This window comes from Pyrus communis, chromosome 9 (genome assembly GCF_041283825.1).
Source record: "Pyrus communis isolate YQ-2024b chromosome 9, ASM4128382v1, whole genome shotgun sequence".
NCBI classification, from domain to species: Eukaryota; Viridiplantae; Streptophyta; class Magnoliopsida; order Rosales; family Rosaceae; genus Pyrus; species Pyrus communis.
Genome location: NC_142573.1, coordinates 28,453,556 through 28,473,335, shown reverse-complemented (window position 1 = coordinate 28,473,335; position 19,780 = coordinate 28,453,556). Strand labels below are relative to the sequence as shown.

The 19,780-nt window shown below is 38.2% G+C and overlaps 2 protein-coding genes, 1 long non-coding RNA gene and 1 pseudogene across 11 annotated transcripts; 3 read left to right on the top strand and 1 right to left on the bottom strand.

Moving 5' to 3' along the window:
• The first annotated feature begins 3,357 nt into the window (after positions 1-3,357).
• LOC137740789 (uncharacterized) lies at positions 3,358-6,286 on the top strand (annotated as a pseudogene). The gene is made up of 5 exons (XR_015967050.1): positions 3,358-3,565; positions 3,780-3,878; positions 4,002-4,623; positions 5,345-5,866; positions 5,974-6,286. The product of XR_015967050.1 is annotated as an uncharacterized LOC137740789 (transcript).
• Positions 6,287-7,578: 1,292 nt separating this feature from the next.
• On the top strand, positions 7,579-16,004 carry LOC137739694 (uncharacterized). 8 transcript variants are annotated; one of them, XM_088699948.1, is made up of 15 exons: positions 7,657-7,807; positions 7,881-7,964; positions 8,112-8,394; positions 8,795-8,911; positions 9,684-9,748; positions 9,961-10,078; positions 10,605-10,676; positions 11,320-11,379; positions 11,507-11,636; positions 11,725-11,918; positions 12,072-12,256; positions 12,951-13,078; positions 13,579-13,874; positions 14,319-14,559; positions 14,963-16,004. In XM_088699948.1, the coding sequence occupies exons 3-15, from the start codon at positions 8,131-8,133 to the stop codon at positions 15,736-15,738; spliced, it is 2,646 nt and encodes an 881-aa protein (XP_088556074.1). In that variant the 5' UTR covers positions 7,657-7,807; positions 7,881-7,964; positions 8,112-8,130; the 3' UTR covers positions 15,739-16,004. The 8 variants fall into 8 exon arrangements, with proteins under 8 accessions (XP_088556075.1, XP_068335462.2, XP_088556074.1 ...); XM_088699949.1 differs by having other exon boundaries at positions 7,579-7,964; positions 9,687-9,748; XM_068479361.2 differs by lacking the exon at positions 7,881-7,964 and having other exon boundaries at positions 7,631-7,807.
• A 916-nt stretch (positions 16,005-16,920) lies between these two features.
• Positions 16,921-17,794, top strand: LOC148694543 (uncharacterized). The gene is made up of 2 exons (XR_015966503.1): positions 16,921-17,149; positions 17,479-17,794. It is a non-coding gene; the product is annotated as an uncharacterized LOC148694543 (long non-coding RNA).
• An 84-nt stretch (positions 17,795-17,878) lies between these two features.
• On the bottom strand, positions 17,879-19,218 carry LOC148694542 (protein RADIALIS-like 3). Its single transcript, XM_088699945.1, has 2 exons — positions 18,542-19,218; positions 17,879-18,330 (listed from the first exon to the last, which is right to left on the bottom strand). The coding sequence occupies exons 1-2, from the start codon at positions 18,841-18,843 to the stop codon at positions 18,303-18,305; spliced, it is 330 nt and encodes a 109-aa protein (XP_088556071.1). The 5' UTR covers positions 18,844-19,218; the 3' UTR covers positions 17,879-18,302.
• Positions 19,219-19,780: the final 562 nt, after the last annotated feature.

Sequence of the window (19,780 nt, the reverse complement as noted above, 5' to 3'; positions counted from 1 at the left end):
CTGGTGGAAGATCCATGTAAATCTCCTTAGTTAGATCTCCATGGAGGAACGCATTTTTTACATCGAACTGTTGCAAAGGCCAATCTAGGTTTGCTGCTAAGGACAGTAGAACACGAACTGTATTGATCTTTGCCACTGGTGCGAACGTATCAGTGTAGTCGATGCCATATTTCTATGTATACCCCTTTGCCACCAATCTTGCTTTAAAGCGATCTACCGTTCCATATGCTTTGTATTTTACTGTATAGACCCATTTGCATCCCACAGTTTTCTTTCCAGCTGGCAAGTCAGTTATTTCCCAGGTAGCATTCTTCTTCAATGATCTCAATTCCTCGCTCATTGCATCTTTCCAGCGGGAATCTGCTAAAGCCTCCTGCACACTATTAGGAATAGATACAGTACATAATTGATTTACAAATGACTTATTTGATTCTGACAGGTAACAGGTAGACACATAATTATTTAATGGATGTCTCACTCTTGAATCTGAATTTGGCTCACTTACAGAATACTTGTGTTTACACTTAGGATCTGCCTCATAAGTAGGTTTGGGAATACCTTGATTAATACGCTCTGGAAGATGATGGATTGGAGGTGCACCCGGTGTAGAAGACGATTGGTTATGAGAATTAACAGAAGATGGGTTCATATTTGGACTTGATATAGCGTCAGGAGGAAAAACTCAGGATTGCTGAAGTTGCTGCTCGGTTCCATTGCAAATAGTGGACCGCTGCTCATTTTCAAATCCAAACTCCATAGGACCCGTGGGCTGGTCTTCTTGCTGATTTGGTTGTTGCCGCTCAGTGGACATATCACCAAAAAACGTGGGCTGCTGTTCTGCTTCATCTGCCGTGGACTCCATAGTGGACTAATTATCAACACACATATGTGCTGCTCTTCTCCAGATGTCGTGGAGTGCAATGGCTGTTCTTCATGCAGTTCGGTTCTAGCACTACGAGAGTAATCAAAGGTCAAAACTTCATTATTATCTTGGGTCAGAACTTCATTACTTTGGTACTCCCCCTGAAGTGAGGACGCGGAAGATCCAAAAAACATTTCATGCTCATGGAAAATCACATCCTGAGTGATAAACATTTTCTTACTCGGAGAATGATAGCAACGATATCCTTTCTGGGTAGTGGCATAATCCAAAAATACACAAAGAATGGCTCGAGGCTCAAGTTTATTATTCCGTTAGGGAGGATGGAGGTGAACAAAAGCAACACACCCAAAGACCTGTGGGGAAAGATTTGGAGTCGGTGGACTGCTAGTCTGAGATGTGAGAGCCTGAAATGGCGTAAGAAAGTTGACAGTACGAGACGGAAGACGATTAATAAGATAGGCCGCGGAGGTAAGTGCCTCACCCTAATAATGTAGAGGCAGATGTGCCGCAATGAGTGAAGCATGAACCATTTCTAGCAGGTGTTTATTTTTGCGTTCAGCAACCCCATTCTGTTGAGGAGTATACATGCACGTGGTCTGATGAAAATACCATGTAGGTCAAGGAATGAACGAAGTTCCATATTAACATATTCGCCACCATTATCACTTCGAAAAACTTGGATATTCCTGTTGTATTGCACAGCAACCAATTTATGGAACTTTTGAAAGGCCGAACTAACTTCACTTTTCAACTTTAACAAAAGAACCCTAGTCATTTGGGTACAATCGTCAATAAAAGTAACAAACCAGTGAGCACCACCAAGAGTAGCTATTTTCGAAGGGCCCCAGACATCAGAATGCACAATCATAAAAGGAACAATACTTTTATTTAAACTGGGAGGAAATGAAGTTCTATGGCTTTTAGCCATTTCACAAACATCACACTTAAACTGAGAAACATCATGCTTGACAAACAAACTAGGAAATAACTTATGCAGATAACCAAAGGAAGCATGCCCAAAGCGTCGGTGCCACATCCAGATGTCTGACACTTTATTAGTAGCCCCTTGAGAATCATCAACAGAAAGAGCTTGAGTTAGCAAGCCAGAACTACCAGTCGTCAACTCCAAGTAATAAAGTTTCCCTCTTCTAATACCATAACCAATCGTCTTCCGCGTCTGGATGTCCTTAAAAATACGAAAGTAGGGCCAAAAAACAACCAAACAATGTAAGGCAAGGGTTATTTGGGCAATGGATAACAAATTATAATTTAGAGAAGGAACCACAAGAACAGTGTCAAGTTTCATGGTATCAGAAAGGGAAACAGTGCCTTCCCCAATAACAGGGATGACATTACCGTTAGCAACATTGACTATGGTTTGTGTGGATGTTTGTAGTGATGGAACCTGTCTAGAATCACAAGTCATATGTTCAGTAACTCCGGAATCAATTATCCATGTATTATTCATAACAGAAGTAGAATTACTTAGGGCCTTACCATCACTACCTACCGCAATAATCATGGCAGATGCCTTTTCCGCTATCGAGTCTGAATCATTCTTGGTTTCTGCAATGGAGGCTCGAGATTTGTTGCACCGAGGATCACGTGTCTTATCCCAATTCTCGGGATATCTGATCAACTCAAAACAGCGACTCTTGGAGTGTCCTGTCATGCCACAGTGTGGGTACTTACCTTGGGGACGATCCCAGCTTGTCTGGCTAGGACGAGTTTGTCCTAACTTGTGTTGTGACCCGTCTCGGTTCGACCAAGAAGATGATCCACGGGCCTTTGTTGCCATGGCAGCAGGTTCACTCTTGTCAACCTCCGTCTTCATTGCTTCATTTCGATCAGCTTCTCGACAAACATATGCATAAGAAGCCTGAAGGCTAAGCGGGGGATCCTTCCGCAGCACTTCGCCATGAACCTAATCAAACTCATCATCGAGACCACCAAGAAATACATAGACCCGTTGTCTCTCAGTGGATTTTTGAAACATTTTGACATCGTTTTCACACTCCATGGATACTTTATTAAAGTGATCCAATTCTTAGAAAATCTCAGTTAGCTCCCCGAAATAGGTAGCCAAAGGTCGACCATTCTGACGAAGCCACGCCTTCTGATTCAAAGAATAAATTCTAGCTTCATCATTCTCATCAAAGTAGGCTGCTTTAAGAGAATCCCAAATTTCCTTCGAAGTAGACAACTGAATGTACCGTTTCATAATCTCTGGCTTCATTGAAGATAAAAGCCAACTCTTAATTTTTTGATCTTCAGAGAACCAATCATCATATTTAGGATCATCTTCGTTAGGTGCCTTGATAGACCCACGAAGATATCCCATCTTCCTTCTTCCAGCAATATGGATTTGAATGAGAGGAGCCCATAAATCATAGCTTTTTTTCATCCAAAACCATACCAATATTAAAGCTTGAATTTTTTTACTGCACCATAATTGGAGCAGCCGCTGGAACAAGATGAGAACCGGCCCCCTTTTCTTCAGCCATCAGTCTTGCTGTCGGTACCACCTAAAACCTGCAGCGGCGTTGATTGGACAAACTGGGCAGCGGAACAATATGGACAAACTGACAGAACAGGGGCATCAACAATTTCTTGCTCGCTGCAATTCAACAGAGACACGGGCAGCAACAATTTCTTGCTCGTTGCAATTGAACAGGGACACGGGCAAATCCAAACTCAGTTAGGGTTTGGTGCTTTCCTTTATTTTCTCTAACTCAGCTCTGGTGCCAAGAAGAAAGAATGCTTTTCAAAATGATATATTATTTCATCTCAATCAAGGGTATATATACAATCATATACAATCCTATCAGAATGAAGGAAAGAATAATTACATCCTAAAAATAAGAAACCAAATATGGTAGGAATCCCACAATTGTAGGAATCCTAACACAAGTGAACAGGAACTTCTGCAATGAAGTTGGAGCAGAAGCACCTGATATGGGCAGCCCCAAAGCTGCTGATCGCTTTAATCTCACAAGTAAGCCCAACCACCATCAACGAACAAAGAAACTAGAGGAAAATTCACTTCAATCATTTATTTACTTGCTCACCATTTGTTTGATAAATGTTCCAATTTCTTGACAATGTTGGTCACTACGTAATTCTCAATTAATTATGTTAATTAATCTGTTAAACTTAGGTACTTCATTAAAACACAGGGTGAGCGAAAAAGATAACTTGCTTGAGATGGGGACACCATTCCCAGGGATAAGCCAGAGAGCTTTTAACAACGTAGACCTCTATGCAGTGGAGAAGGACCTGTATCTGGGTTCTGTGTCAAGTCCCAGACTCTCCAAAACCATGGCAGTTCTGGATGATTATGCTAAAAAATGGAAACTTTGACACTGGCTGGGCTGTGCCCTTCCAATGAGAAAAGGACACTACCTTTTAGCGATTCCGGAAGGTTCCCTTGCTTTGGGAAGGGCTGTATGAATCAACCCACTGTGGTCCACCAGAAGACTCAGCTGATGGATGGTAATACTACATTGAGAGGAGGTTTTAGTGGGACTTACGATCTGGGATCCAACCCTAGTGATGGGCTCGATTTGATATCTTTCTACCAGGTGGAATGGGAGAAGAAACGTGATGCTGGAAGCTGGCAGTTCGGACACATACTCAAGACTTCAAAGAATTATCCATGGCTGATGTTCTACCTCAGAGCTGATGCAACCCAAGGATATTCTGGTGGCTATCACTATGATACAAGAGGAATGCTCAAAACAGTAAGTAGAATAGTCGATTCATCCGAATATAATTTTGAGCACTCGAATCTAATTATGTTACTTACACTTGTAATTGCATACGCAAAGTTTAGTCTTATTGCTCGTCTTGGTGATTAAGAAAATATGTAATGTAGTGACTGGCAAACAGGATATATGCTTTCCTTGCATCATATGACAAATAACAAACTACCAATTCACAAAACAAGGACACAAATGGACGGCTGAGAATCTGTTAAGCTAATTGGATTTTTCAGGTGTTAATTTATTCAGCTTAGGATTTTCATGAATTATTAATCTTGTATCTGTCTCAGTCCTTTTTGCATGAATAGATTAATTGTTCAATTCTGTTACTGTTAGATAGCATTTCATACCAAACCATGGTCAACGGTGTTATAAACTTCAAGTTCTTGACCTTTTTTAACTGTTAATGGTACAGGAGATGTTCTTCCAGTGAAGGTCACAAGGCCACTGAATCAAGCAGTCTAACTCTGACTGAATTTTTGCCTAAAGCCGCAACTCGCAAGTTCCATGACACCTGGCTCTGCATCTAATTTAATTAAGTAGAGAAGACTAACTTGTGTCAAATTATAACTAAAATCATCTTTGTTTGAAGTTGGATCTGCCAGTGTTTTCTAATAAATTTTGCTTCTCGATTATTTGAGAAGAAAAGGATTATTAGTCCATTTTATCACATAACTTACAATTGAAAGTCAATTTTCAGCCTCCAGAATCACCTAATTTTAAAGTAAGGCTGACTTTGGACATCAAAAAAGGAGGAGGACCCAAGAGCCAGTTTTACCTCTTTGACATTGGTGGCTGTTGGTGTTGGAAGAACAATGGCAAACCCAGTGACGGGGATGCGCTCACGGACGTGACCAGATACACGGAGATGATCATAAACCCGGAAACTCCTGCTTGGTGCAGCCCCACAAATTTAGTCAACTGCCCGCCATACCATATCACTCCGGACAACAGAAAAATTTATAGAACCGACACCGCCAACTTCCCATGTGGGGCTCATCACTTCTACCGTGCTCCGGGAAATGCTCAATATTTGGAGAAACCTGTAAGGGTATGTGATGCTTACAGTAATCCCCAGGCACAAGAGATACTTCAGTTGCTCCCTCACCCCATCTGGGCCGAGTACGGCTATCCAACTAAACAAGGGCAGGGTTGGATTGGGGATGCTAGAACTTGGGAGCTTGATGTTGGAGTCCTATCCAGTAAACTCTACCACTACCAGGTAATTAATTAAATTAAAATGTCGTGTTTGGTAACTATTTTGTGTTCAATTTAAACCATTTATAACTTCATGCGATTGATTTACATTTTCTGTTTGTGGTTTTGTAGGATCCCGGCACCACTCCTGCAAGAAGGATATGGGCATCAATTGATGTGGGTGCAGAAATTTTTGTTAGTGACAAGGATGAAGTTGCAGAGTGGACTCTAAATTTTTGCTTAGTGACAAGGATTAAGCGACTTCGACGTTATTTATACACCCCTCCAAATATAATTCATAACTCCACATCCATGCTAGCATTTTTTTTCAAACCGTTTCATCTTTCCAATTGTTTTTTCAAATATATTTAGAGCTAGGTGTTGTCAGGGCCGGCCAGAGGGTGGGCTGCCTAGGTCTCGCTCCTGAGGGGCTCCCAATTTTTATTTTATCACATATACATATACATATATATATATGTATGTAAATTAATATACAAATTTTGTGTCTTCAGAGTGCTTGGGTTTTTTGCTTATAGAAATTTGTTGACCATACCAGTTAGAAGTTTTTTGAAATTAAACTTCAAATTTTATCTTCGATCAATTATGTAACAAGAAAGATTGATTGGGGTAGCTATTTTATCAATTGAAAAAGAATTAGTTGAAAAATTAGATTATGTAAACTTAATTAGTACATTTGTGTCTAAAAACACTAGACGTGTAATAATTAAGTAATGTTTGTATAACTTTCTTCTTTGAATATTATTTTTTAATGATATTTGATGTAGAAATATTTTTTTTTTCTTCATGTATTTAGCAATTTTTATTTTTATTTTTTTTATACATATCAATGTACAAAGGGTTAGAAGTCAAAGAACTACCCCACTTCGAAAGCTTGACTAGGGACCCCAATTTATCGAAGTCGGCCGTGGGTGTTGTAGGGATTAGACCGATTGAAAGAAGTGAAATGTGTTCGAGGATCAATAAGCGTGACTTTGCTTTCCCAACCATCCACGTCTCATCATCCATTAATAATATCCGCTCAAATTTTTTTTTAATTCTCAACCATTTACGTAGTGTCACGTGTCCTTATCCATTAATAATAATCGCTTAGTCTTTTTTTTATAAAATTCTCAACCATTTGCGTAGTGTCCCGTGTTCGTATCCAGTCTTTTGATTTTCTCATATTTCTCCATTAAACCCCTTCAAATCACCACATCTACTCACACCAACCCTCTTCCATCCTCCTACCTATCTCAATCCATAGATTTTCATAATAGAAAGTTCTTTCAACAATGTCTAACTTGAGGAGGTTGCAAGAGAGTCAAGAGCAAGAAAATGAGGGAGAAGATGAGGAACAAAGAATGAAACATGCTCAACACCATAAGCGTAGAGAAACAACAACCCATCAGGTGGTGCAAGCGATAGAAGCAATCAATCAACACAACCAAAAAACAAGTGGTTCAAGAGTTGGCCGTGCGCTAAACCTTAATCGACGCAGGGGAAATCGATGTGAGAATCTATTGAAAGAGTATTTTATTCCAAATACTTTGTACCTGAAAGATTATTTAAAAAGAAAATTTAGGATATGACTACATTTGTTCAACAAAATCATGGTTACTACTTACAACGATGATAATTACTTTGTTCAAAAGAAGGATGATGTGGATGTTTTAGGTCTTCTTCCACATTTGCTATTATTGGGCTAATCAAGTTACAACTTTATGAGGGGCTCACCACACTGACTGGGCTGTTGTCCAAAAGGATCTAAAGCCCATCCGAACGCCAGTTTATCCCGCTTGGCGCCCCTAAACATGCGGCTCCCCCAACACCCTTGTTCTTCACTTGTCGTAGTATACGCAGCTCTCCGTCTTTCTCCCAAATATTTTCCTCTATCAGTCTTAATTCTCTTCTCAGTCATAGTTACAGACCTCCATCTCCTTCTCCAAGAACCCTGCTCGGCTATTTGGTAGGTTTCTTCTGGATTTCCCTTTTTTTCCTTCCTATTCTGCAGAGTGTAAATTTGGGTATTTCTTTGAGAGGTAACCATTCATGGCTTTCTCTGGACTGGAGGAGGAGGAAAGAGTTGCAGAGAACTATTTAGGACTTTTGGGAAGGAAAGCAATGTAGGAAATTTCCTAACACTGAAAGCTATTGACTTGGGTTGAGTTTTGAAACTGTAACATAGCCTAAAGCTCCTCCCATTAGGGTTTAACTACCAAATTCATAAAACCCTAAGGCCCTCTGTTTTTCCCTTTTATGTTCTATTTCAGAGCTTAAGCTTGGGCTCCAATGGCGGCCTTCGACCACGTCAAGGACATGTACGATGTTGCTCTAAGGCCTCGTCTGTTGCAAATGCTCGTAAGAGAACTCCCTGATGATAAACACCCGTCTGGGAGTCCGTTGGAGCTGTCGAAGGTAGTCTACGCGATCAAAACCCACAACCTCCTTTGTGAGCCTGCACAAGATGTGACTGACCAAAAGCTAATCACTACTTGGAAATCCGCTGCTGATTCCTGGGTCCGTCGCTTGGCGCAGCTTGTTTCCAGTGACATGGTATGTACAAATTAGTTTTTTACAGTTACAGTTTATCTGAACTTACTTGTTTGTTTATTATTTTTGAAAACTATAAATTTGATTTTCCTTAGTCTACTGAAACAATTGGGTTTAGTACTATAGGAAAGTCCATTATGTTCATTTTGAATGTCAAACTTTCAGTTTTAGCTATCAATGGTAGGCTAGCAAAATGCACCCTGAATTCCACTTTATGGAGGAAGCCAAACCAGTATAATTGTCGTGGGATGAGTCACCTTTTATATTAGTAGTTGCAACTAGAGGCATAAGTAACAGTTTTACACCATGCTACGACGAGGCAAAGAAAGAACTATCTTTTTTCATTCTACTGAGAGTTTTCTTTGTCTTCCTTGTGAATTCTTTTGATCACTTTCTGTTGTAGCCAGATAAATGTTGGGAAGGAATTTGTTTGATGGGGGTGACTTGTCGGGAATGCAGCTCTGAGCGGTTCATGGAATCATACTCTGGTTGGTTCCAGATATTCCTATCACATATTCAGGTACCGAGATGAATGCTTATTTAAATTAAACATTCATTATGTGGTAGTTATACTTGTTTTCATTGGAGAAATCATTGGTTTTACAATAACACGTCAAATGCATTGCCAACTGTGGTTTTGATTCACCTGAACAAACACAATATTAGGTTTGTTAGTCTTCCTATGAATATTAATATTATTGATTAACACATGAGACCTCCGGCTACTTTAAGGAAAACTATGGTGCACTTATATTGATGGTATGGTTGCGATGATGAACATGGCCCTGGTGCCCAATTGCGCTCCACTTGGCTTCCATGCCTTTACTAAACAAATTATTCTCATGTTCGTCAATCAATATCTAAGAATTCACAGGACTGCTGATGTAGCAAGACCCACGCTCACAATTTTGGCTCATTTTCGAATTATAGATCTTAATTAATTATAAAAACAAAGAGATGCCAGACATAAATTACATTAATCCTAATATCCTAATGATCTATAAAATACTAAGGTTTGGGATTATATTATATGTTTCTTAGATATTTTTGGACGGCTGCCTAAGCATTTCATTCATTGCACTCTGTCCTTTCGAATCACGTGATCCTCTGTTGCGATTTGTTTTTGGAGTTTTGATATAGCTCAGACTGCATTTATATAGGTTTAGATTCTGTGTGGATTCTGTCCTTTGAACTTTTGGTTTTGTTGTGAGTAAACTGAATAATAAATGAACTATTCCTCTTTCACCCTCTTAAGAATCTTTAACTTAAATCTTATTCTGTGTTTCATTTAGCAGTCTACAACTTCTCAATTTGTGAAGGTGGTCTCTTGTGCCTCGATGTCAGATCTCGTCACAAGGTTGTATATTATATCTGAAGCAATTCCTTGAATTTTCATTGCTACTCATATCTGTCATCTTGCTATAATACCAAGTTAAGATTTAATGTTGATAAATGACATCAGCAATTCTGTACTGGAATTTATATTCCTTATCCATTGTATTTGAAGGCTATATAAATTAGTACTCTGCAAGTCCTCAAGTGTGAAGCTATTTTCTTTTTTTTTTTTAGGTTGGGTGGATCTCTAAATGCAAAAAGGGATGGAACTGCACATGCCGGGAAACTCGTTCAACAAGTTATTCAACCACTTTTGAAGTTGTTAGATGATGATCATTCGGAGGTTGTTTGGGTAAGCTACTTAATCTTGTCTTTAACAATATATTACTAATGTTATATAACTGTGAAAGAAGCGTTTTTTTTTCTGGCCAATTTTTTCTTCAATGAATTTTTGAATAAATAGAGACCATCATTGAAGGCAGTTGTAAGGCAACGTCCATAAAAAAAAAAAAAAAAATGGAACTCCTCAGGCGCACCTCAACCACGTCTAGGTGAGAAAGAGGTGTTTTCATCATCGTCCCGCCTCCAAAGTCGCCTAGGCGTGCCTTTTTTAAAACACTGGTGTATAGTCAGTATTCATTGCTAAAATAGCATCATGAATCCAATAACTTTCATTTACAGGTGTTAAAGATTGATTAAAATTACTTTATGAAGTAGGCTTATCATGGTTTTTGCAGACTTATCTTTCCTAGTATAGCCTTGTGAATGTATTACATTTGTCTAAAGTAGAATATATAATACAGTAAGATAATATTATTCTTTTTAATTAAACTGATGTTAGTTAGTTATGTATGATATGGTTTTCATGTTACATGCAGGAAGAAGCAGTTCAATTGTTATGCACAATTATATCTTTCTTTCCATTGAGCATCAATCGTCATTATGATAGTGTAAGTTCCTTGTCCTCCATTGCAGAATTTCCCTTTGCGAAGTACAGTAAATATTATCAAATAAGTTGCTTTTTGGTGGATGGCAGTTTATTTGTATTATTCCAGTTATTGTGACTTGTTTGCCTTTTCTTAAAGCAATCAAATGCCGAAAATACCAAATTGGATCAGACAACTATCTAATTTCTTATCGTGTGGGCATGATCAGTTCTAAGTTGTCAACATTAAGTTACAAAATTATCAACTACACACTTCTCTTTGTGAGATGTGGCCTGCTAGAAGCAGAAAAATGATATTAATACTGCTTTAGTACCTCATTGTACAGGGTCATACAATCTCATCGTAGGTAATGCATAGAAACCTAATAATGGTTGGCTGGACATATGTCCTCATGAATTGTTCTAGAGGCATATTCACCATACCATAAGTATGTTAAGCCTGGTTAATGATACCATAGAGGTAAACCTTATTTGATCCACTTTACATGAAAAACCTAGAAGATTTTCTTGTTGCTCAAAAGAATGCTCAAGAACATTAAATCCCTCCTCTCAGGACCCCATGTTAATTGGACAAACACCAGAAATGACTTTCTCGCCTAAACACTAGACCTTGCTTGCTAATGAATTCTATATGTACGTTCATGCAGGTTGAAGATGTTATTGCTTCAACAATTTTGTCAGGAAAAGGAAGTGATAATATGCTGAAGGTAAAGTCCTGTTTGCTTGGACCAAATTATGTAGGAAAATGTAGTGTTAATATTCTGGCACAATAGTGATTAGTAATGAACCAAATTATGGCATCTGCAATAACTTCTGTCTGGTTTCAACGTTCAGAAACTTGCTTACTGTCTGGCATTACTACCAAAGTCAAGAGGGGATGAGGATAGCTGGTCCTTAATGATTCAAAAGATTTTATTGTTGATTAATGGTCACCTGAATGATGTTTTTCATGGGTTTGAGGAAGGTACAGTTATGATACTACTATTGATAATTTTTATGTTGGTGTTGGCGTTAAGGTAAATAACTGATATTCGTATTAATTTGTATTGTAGAAACAAAACGCCATGCAATTATTAGATTTTTGGTTCCCCCAGGGAAAGAACCCCCTCCTCAGTTGGGAGGAAGCAAAGTGTCAGGAAAAGATTCAACGAAGGGAAGAAAGAGTTCTCAGCGTTTGACAATGTCCAGTATCTCTGCACTGATGGTTTGCTGCTCTACAATGATAACAACTTCGTACCCTGTTCAGGTGCGTTTCTATGAAAAAGAGGAAAAAAAGAAAAACAGATAACTGAATGTCACTATAATATTTTCCATAGGTTCCACTTATCTTTCCATGTTTTATGCACAATGTAAATGAATTTTGGTGGTCCACAAGTATCTAATGTATTTGTACTAATAGGTGACTGTTCCTATTCGGTCCTTATTTGCCCTTATTGAGAGAGTGCTGATTGTGGATGGTTCCCTGCCACAATCTCTGCTTCCCTTTATGACTGCCACACAGCAAGAGTTCATTTGTTCGGAACTACCACTTCTGCACCTGTATGGTTTAGAATTCCTCACTGCTATTATAGAGGGTGTGCGCAGGTAAATCTAGAATGTCTTCCTCCATTATTTACCAGATGTGTCTTACTGATATAATTTGAAGGTTGCCCATTTAATTGTTATTTTTTGGTATGGGTTTTAACTTCGACATAGTTGAATACTTACCTGGAAATTTTGTTAACAGGGACCTGCTATTGTTGGCTTTTGCCCGATATTGTGCGTGTGGATAATCTAACCCTCATTTTCTGTCTAATTGCAAAACCCAACTCTACCCCACCACCCACCCCCCCCCCCCCCCCCCCAAAAAAAAAAAAAAAAAAAAACCAGAAAGAAAAAAAAAAAGGAAGGAAACAATGAGAGAACAAATGGTTTTTCCTTTGAGCTGACAATTTATTGATATAAAAGCTTGAAATATAATAAATTCTCTCTAGTGGCATTCGTCAATGAATATCTTAGAACAACATAAAGTTTTGTTCAATAGAACGTTTGGGTAATAGGTGAAACATTAATTCTTGAACTTGTGATACTCGGGGGGATGCTTACTTGATATCCCAACTACAAAGTGAGTTCAATGTGCCAAGTCCTTCTGAACTTAGGAATGCTAGAGATGTTTCTTTTAGGCTCTATTTCTCTCAGCTATTATATGTCTTAAAGATATTTCCTTCTTTACTTTGTTTCCTAGTTCTTGAGTAGTTAGAATGCAAACTTTCTGATAATCTTGTTGTCTTCCTTGCAGTCAACTTTTACCACATGCTGCTTATTTAGTGCATCTGCTTTCAGTGTATTTAAAGAGATGTGCATTGCCAGAATTGAGGATAAAGGTCTACTTAATCACAAGAATGTTGCTGATATCCATGGGTGTTGGTATGCAGTAATTTCAGAAAATATATTTATTCTAGATTTTGTTGTGCTGAATAGAAACATGCCTGTTAAATACTGTCACATTACATAGACAGGGATGGAGCAAGATATGTTGACCACTACAGAAAGCCTAATCCCTCTAGAAAGGAACTAATCTGTGTAGCCTTATTACTAAACAAAGCCATTCCTTTGAGAAAACCTAGAAATAAAGTATATGCATTGATCTTGCTATCTTGTGCGAGAGATGGCTACTTCCATCCTGAATTTGCATTGAAAAGTCAAATTCAGTAAGTAACCACCCTTCAACTGTGTTCTGTACTTCTGATAAATTGCCATGGTCTTGTGATGCTTCAGTCCATGATCCTCATTTGTTTAAGATAGCTAGTGTTTAGGAAATCTGCATAAAGCTTTCTCCCAATACCCTTTATTTTGGTTGCCATTTAGTGCCTTTCTTCTGGAAATCATTTTTTGGTTTTGTTAATTGGGAACTTTATGCTTATCAGGGATGACAGTAAGCCTGGCACGGGAAGTTGCTAACAACGCATTGATTGATCTGAGTCCCATTGTGAATGAGAGTGGTGGTGCACCTTCTAGTGGAATCTCGTCAAAGCCTTCTACTGAAGAATTGCTTCAAACACCGCAATCTAGCCATAGAAAGAGGAAGCATGGAGCTTCAAGCGGATCTCTTGAGTGGCGTAAGACTAGTAGTTTGGAAGAGGGGAACCCCAAGAACCATACGATATCTCCTATTCCTGTGAGAATCGCTGCACTTGAGGCATTAGAAGCTCTTGTCACTGTGGTATGTGTAGTCCATGCCTTTTTTTTCCTTCCTTTTCCCTTTTGTGGAGAGAGTGTACACCGTATGTCCTTGAATAGAATGTTGATTCAATGCATCTTTGTGTATGATATATATGTCAATCCAAGGTCTTGGATCCGGTTTCGGTAAATAGTTAATGTAAACATAAAATAGTGAAGTCCCTCTTGCACAAGTAGAAGACTAGTGATGCTTGACTGTTGGATCCTAGATTTCAAAATGGAGTCTTCAAATCTTAATTTTAGCAACTATATAATCATCCCCCCACCTTGCTGATTTTGTTGAGTTCATTTTTTTTTTTCTTTGGTGATGTCTTTATTCATGTGTTCCCGATCTACTTGTGTACGTAAAACTTAAAATGCTTGTGGATCATTCTTTCTGATCTCAAAGGTCTACTAATGAGTGAGAGGTTCTATTTCTTTTGCTCAGGGTGGTGCATTGAAATCTGAAGGATGGCGATCTGATGTTGATCTTCTTCTGATGAACATAGCTACAAATTCTATGAAAGGGGGACAGGCTGGTAATAACAAAAACATTTACCAGCTGAATGAACCTGTTGATATTCGGGGTGATTTTCAGCTTGCTGCTCTACGTGCACTTTTGGCATCATTACTTTCTTCTTGTGTCCGCCCCCCTTATTTAGCTGAGGGTCTTGATCTTTTCCGTAGAGGTAAGTTCTTAAAAAATAAGTGAAATCTCGTTTTTCATTTTGATTATCTCATGGATGTATCAACAACAAATAGACATGTATTACAACTAATTACTGACGTCCAGGAAGGAATTGCACCTCTTTAATAACATTTAATTACTCATAAGGGAAAACTACTGACGGAGTAAGAGACTGACTACGGTCTGAATCTACAAATTAAAAACTCAATGACAAGCATGATACATCTTTCCGAAAAAGAAACAGACACGTAATGAAATGATAATAACCATCTCAATAATTTTACTTTAATTAGAATAATATATTTTTATGCAATATGCATGAGTGAAACGGCTATGGATGAATTTTGTATTTCTTGTGTGTATTTCCTTAGTTATTGTAAACACATGAAAGTGGTTTTCTGCAGGCAAGCAAGCAACTGGAACCAAAGTTGCTGGATTTTGTGCTCATGCTCTTTTGAACTTAGAGGTCCTTATACATCCCAGGGCACTCCCACTGGCAGGTTTCTCTGATGGAGTTAGCCACAAGCTCCCAGAAAACATGTACTCTAGTAGTGTAAAGCACCGAACACCGTTTTCAAGTGACTTACAGGGAATGGTGTATGATGCTTCTGATTCAGATTGTGACGACCTATATAATAGCTGGCTTGCAACTGGTAAAGAAATGGAAGCACCGAGGAGTGACCTAGACAAGACTATGCAGGCTGGAGAGCCATCCAAAGCTCTAACAATTCATCGGGATAAAAAACTTGCTGTAGATGGTTCATTTGGTAAAGAGATTCTAGGAGGAAGTGCACGGGAACTGGAAGTACCCATTGAGGATGTGGAGATGAGAGTCAATGGGACTGAAAATATGGTTGAATCCTGCCAATTTCAAGAATCCGCAATGCAACTTGAGAATGATCTGTCTTCAAAAGGTGCCTCAGTGTCTCGAACTACAGTTGCTGAAGAAGTCTTTGGGAGGGTTTCGCTGGGAAATGGTCCATCAGATCAAGCAGGTAGCACTACGGTTACAAGCCATGATGTGGTGGTGGCTAAAGGTGATGGGTTTCTTGGCAGAGAGAGTAATTTGGCGTCTGCTTCAAATCCTGAGAAGGGCAAGGGAATTGCATATGAACTGGGTAATGATTCAGATGCGGATTCATTTCCTGATATTGTGGATCCAGATTCTGATTCTGAATGATGTGTAAGAGTTTTTGGTTTATTGAGTTTGTTTTGTAGAGATTATAGAATTCGTCTTGGGTTTGGAGGAATCAGGGAGTTGGTTTACATTGTTTGTTCGTGTTGTTAGACGTCTTAGTCAAGTGTCTGGTGAAGGAGAAGAAATTCAGAAATTGGCTCAAGTGTCTGGTCATCCTTTTGAAACAAAGTTTTACTTTTACACACTCAGGATGTTTATTGAGATTTTAAAGAAGCTATTCCTAACCTTTTATGGAAGTTTTGCCAAAATGTCAATCGGTTACGTAATGTTTATCTCTTGAAGTTTGATCTGTAGGCAACAAAATCTTGCATTACCCAAAAAATCAGCTCGACAATTTTAGTTAAAAACAAACAGTGAAAAAACAAGAGGCTTCTGCAGATAAACAGGCAAGCCAAACATCAACCTGGCGTGGCGGTGGGGTTTAGATGAGTTTGGTGATGAAGGTAGCTCAATCGTCACATGCAATGCAACCATATTTGTCAATTGTTGTGGGCCCCTTCCATCATTGAAATTACACATTAGGTACTACTAATTTGTGGTTTTGAAAAGTACTTCCAACAACAACAATTTTAGGGCGGTTTGATACCATATTATATTTCTGTTTTTTTGTTTTGTTTTTTTTTTTTTAGCCAAATATTGAAATCTTGTTGGGTAATTTTTCAATCTTCATTGGCTCGAGGCTCTTGATTTTTTGTTCTATGCACGAATTTGTCTAACTAAAAATCAAAAAAATAAAAACTCAGAGGCCAAAATTTGAAAACCCAAGGAAGTAGATTTTAGTTTTTATTTTTATTTTTTAAAAACTGAAAACTGAAAGTAGTAACCAAACAATATTTAAGTTTTTCAATTTTTTAAAAAGTGAAACAAAAACAAAAAAAAAAACAAAATGGTATCAATTAAAAAAATACCCCAAAAGAAATTAACAAGGTGAATAATGAACTACTCTAAATGTGAGTTTACTAATTTGTCTCTTTTTTGTAATAATTTATTAAGAGTGATAGTAGTGATGATGGGGTTGCGAGTACAAGAAGAAGGGAGTGTAGTACAGTTGTCACTTGTACCTCATTCGTTCATCTTTTGAAAAGCTCTTTCACATTGTTTCTTTTTTGTAATAATTAATCCAGTTAGTTAATACTTAGTAGTACATAGGATAGGACAGAAGAAAGAGGCACGTACTACTGTAATACTACAACTAGTGCGTATACTTAGCAGTACATGGTAGGTAATGCTGGTGATTGAACTGGGTTTTGGTAGTACATTTGTGTTGTGTACTGTGTATCTATATGTGGTTTATATACAAACACCAGTAAGGGACAAATATTATACCCACACACAAGTTGGAAAGAAGCAGATGGAGATGAGGCAAATATCAGTCTCAAATGCCAACCAAGAGGTATAAGTATATATATTATTACACGTTGGTTAGACTGTAAATTTACTCAGGTATTTGGGTAATGTGGAAGGAGAGTTAATAAGACAGGGAAGAGGTAGAGCATGGATGGAGTTCTCAAGAGCAAAATAGAGCTCTTGTGGCTCTACTCATGCACTGCCTCTTCCCTGGCTTTACCTCCCTCTCCTTCCTTTTTCTCATCCTCTTTAACTTATTCCTTATCATTGAGGTTAAATGTAGATTCACTATCCGAAACATAACATATTACGTGTCTGAAAATGGATCGTTACCCTAAACAAACTTTACGTCCCTCTCATTAACTGCGTTGTTAGGTATATGTCATTCATCGGCAGATGCTCACTGCCCGTTTGTCATCAGCTACTCATATACTTTGAATTGATTGCTATGTGAATCAATGCCATATATGCCTATATGCAAGTGACTGTTTGCAGGCTTCGTTACCTTTTCTGCTCGGCACAAGTTTGGAGGTTGAGAATGCGTTTCATAGGCACTGCAATACAACAAGGCTTAGGCCCCAAGAAACAGCAAAATTATGGTTTCTGGATAAAATGATTGTCTCTATCTTTTCGGTTGATTGTGAATTCTGTTTCCGTTGTCCCAATATTCAAATATAGTTTCTTTTCGTAATGTTCTTGTCATTTATGGCGCAATCTTGTTCACAAAGGAAAATGTATCTTAAACAGAGCAGATCGCAAAACAAAAGCAAACAAATAAATAAGTAAATGTCTTATACAATTTCCTACAATGAGCTGTGTTCCCAGACATCTTTGCATAGCAGAAATCTCATCAAAGACGAAGTAGATGGATCGATCATTGGTATGAAATTATACCACTGTATAAAGATGCAGATCATTTGTAAATATATTTTTAAATAGCTAGAAACTAAGTGAGTGATTATATATTATATGAGATGAATCAGAAAATAGTAGCCTATGTAGGGTTTGGAGTGTCGATCTATCTGACTTGCATTTCACTGAACTTGTGTTTTACAAGAAGAGAAGGGTGAATATTTTGCAAGCTGCTGACAGAGCTTTCAAACTGATACACTTTGCACGACCAGCAGCTTCACTTCATCCTATTTTGGGTACACGCTTGAACGAGAAAGCTTTGACAGATAGCAATTTGCCGGAAAGATTTAATTCAAGTCCAACTGGACCAGCAAACTGTTGCACGACATTTTCTAAACATCAGAAAAAACTAAAATCTCCCATGGAACTGAATAAACATGATCAAGACTAAACTAGCTATCTAACAGGAAGGTAGGAACGAGTTCTAGTAGCTGTCCAATTTACATGTGAAAACCAATGAATGAAAAGCAAATAAAAGCATTTTTTGCAGCAATCAAGGACTTTAATCCACAAAGATTTCACATACTTGTTAGTTTCGTCAGTCCAGCACACGGAGTGAGTACAATGATCCACTTGAACATAATTCTGCTGCGGCTGCTGTCCGAGTTTGTGATCCAATTTACCAGATTCTATGACCTGCAAATCCTCCAAAAGAATGACATAATGTTTCTGGACATCCTCTGCACTCTTTTTCCCTCCGACCAAGGATGCAACTACGTCCCAGCGCTGTGGATCTTCCTCGTCAACCACTGCCAAAGCCAGCTCGAACAACTTGTTCTCCTCCCAAGTCCACCCACACACAAGCGTTGGAAAAACATTCACGTCCATGTCAGCAGCAGAACCAGATTTTTTTATAAAAAAAAGGGAGAAAACAAGGGTGAGCCAACAAAACAATTCATTCACTTATTGTTGCTACTTGCTTTCATCCAGTGAAGAAGAATAAATAGGGTTAGATTCTTTTCTGACCACCTCTCTCTCTCTCTCTCTCTCTCTCTCTCTCTCTCTCTCTCTCTCTCTCTCTCTCTCTCTTTTCTGATGGGTGTGGTGTGTCTGTCTGGAGTATCTGGTTATCTTGCCAAAAATGATTCCAGTCCCTAATTTATAGGAGGGAGTTTGTGTGAGGGAATATATTTGGGTCCTCCTTAACTCAAATCTAAACCATGATCCGGTGGTTCCGAAATAGAAGTTAATAAGACATCATAGGAACAAATATTTTAATCTGTTTTGGTCAAAACTGGAAAACCAATGATAAAAAACAGACAAAAAAAAAAAAAAGTAATAAACCATTTCTTGCAAACCAAGAATTCCAATCAAAATTTTATTTTAACTTTTTGTGGGTTTCCAATTATAAACTATAGCATTGAATGCCAAATGTGTTAGATCCTGCACTACGGCAACACATAATTTTAGAGTTTACTCAACCTCGGGACGGGATGACTATTTAAACCCAATAATTAATGGGGAAAATAGATTGTATTTTAAATGGCTACGTTAGTAGCTTGCATTAAAAGAAAGAGACCTGTGTGGTTGGGATCATGAAACAAAACAATGCCTCATCTTTCTACATGTGCATCACTTTCATAGACTTTTCAATGGGTAAAAAGACCGACTAGTTAAGCAGCCAATTAAGGTAAAGAGAGATGAATCAAACACTCCAAATTCCTCCTCAATTTCCTTTATTAATCAAATTTAATCTCCGGATTGAATTTGAATATGGAGGTTCTTGTTAATTGCGGTAAAGGTTAGCTTTTTGTTAAATATGTTT

Excerpts from the sequence above, each read along its gene's own strand:
- LOC137739694 (XM_068479361.2), top strand. The coding sequence starts at position 8,131 with ATGGCGGCCTTCGACCACGTCAAGGACATGTACGATGTTGCTCTAAGG. Across the intron at positions 11,919-12,071 it reads CAACTTCGTACCCTGTTCAG|GTGACTGTTCCTATTCGGTC; the intron begins GTGCGTTTCTAT and ends TTGTACTAATAG. Across the intron at positions 13,079-13,578 it reads GCTGATATCCATGGGTGTTG|GGATGACAGTAAGCCTGGCA; the intron begins GTATGCAGTAAT and ends TATGCTTATCAG.
- LOC148694542 (XM_088699945.1), bottom strand. The coding sequence starts at position 18,843 with ATGGACGTGAATGTTTTTCCAACGCTTGTGTGTGGGTGGACTTGGGAG. Across the intron at positions 18,331-18,541 it reads TGGACTGACGAAACTAACAA|TTTGCTGGTCCAGTTGGACT; the intron begins GTATGTGAAATC and ends GTCGTGCAACAG.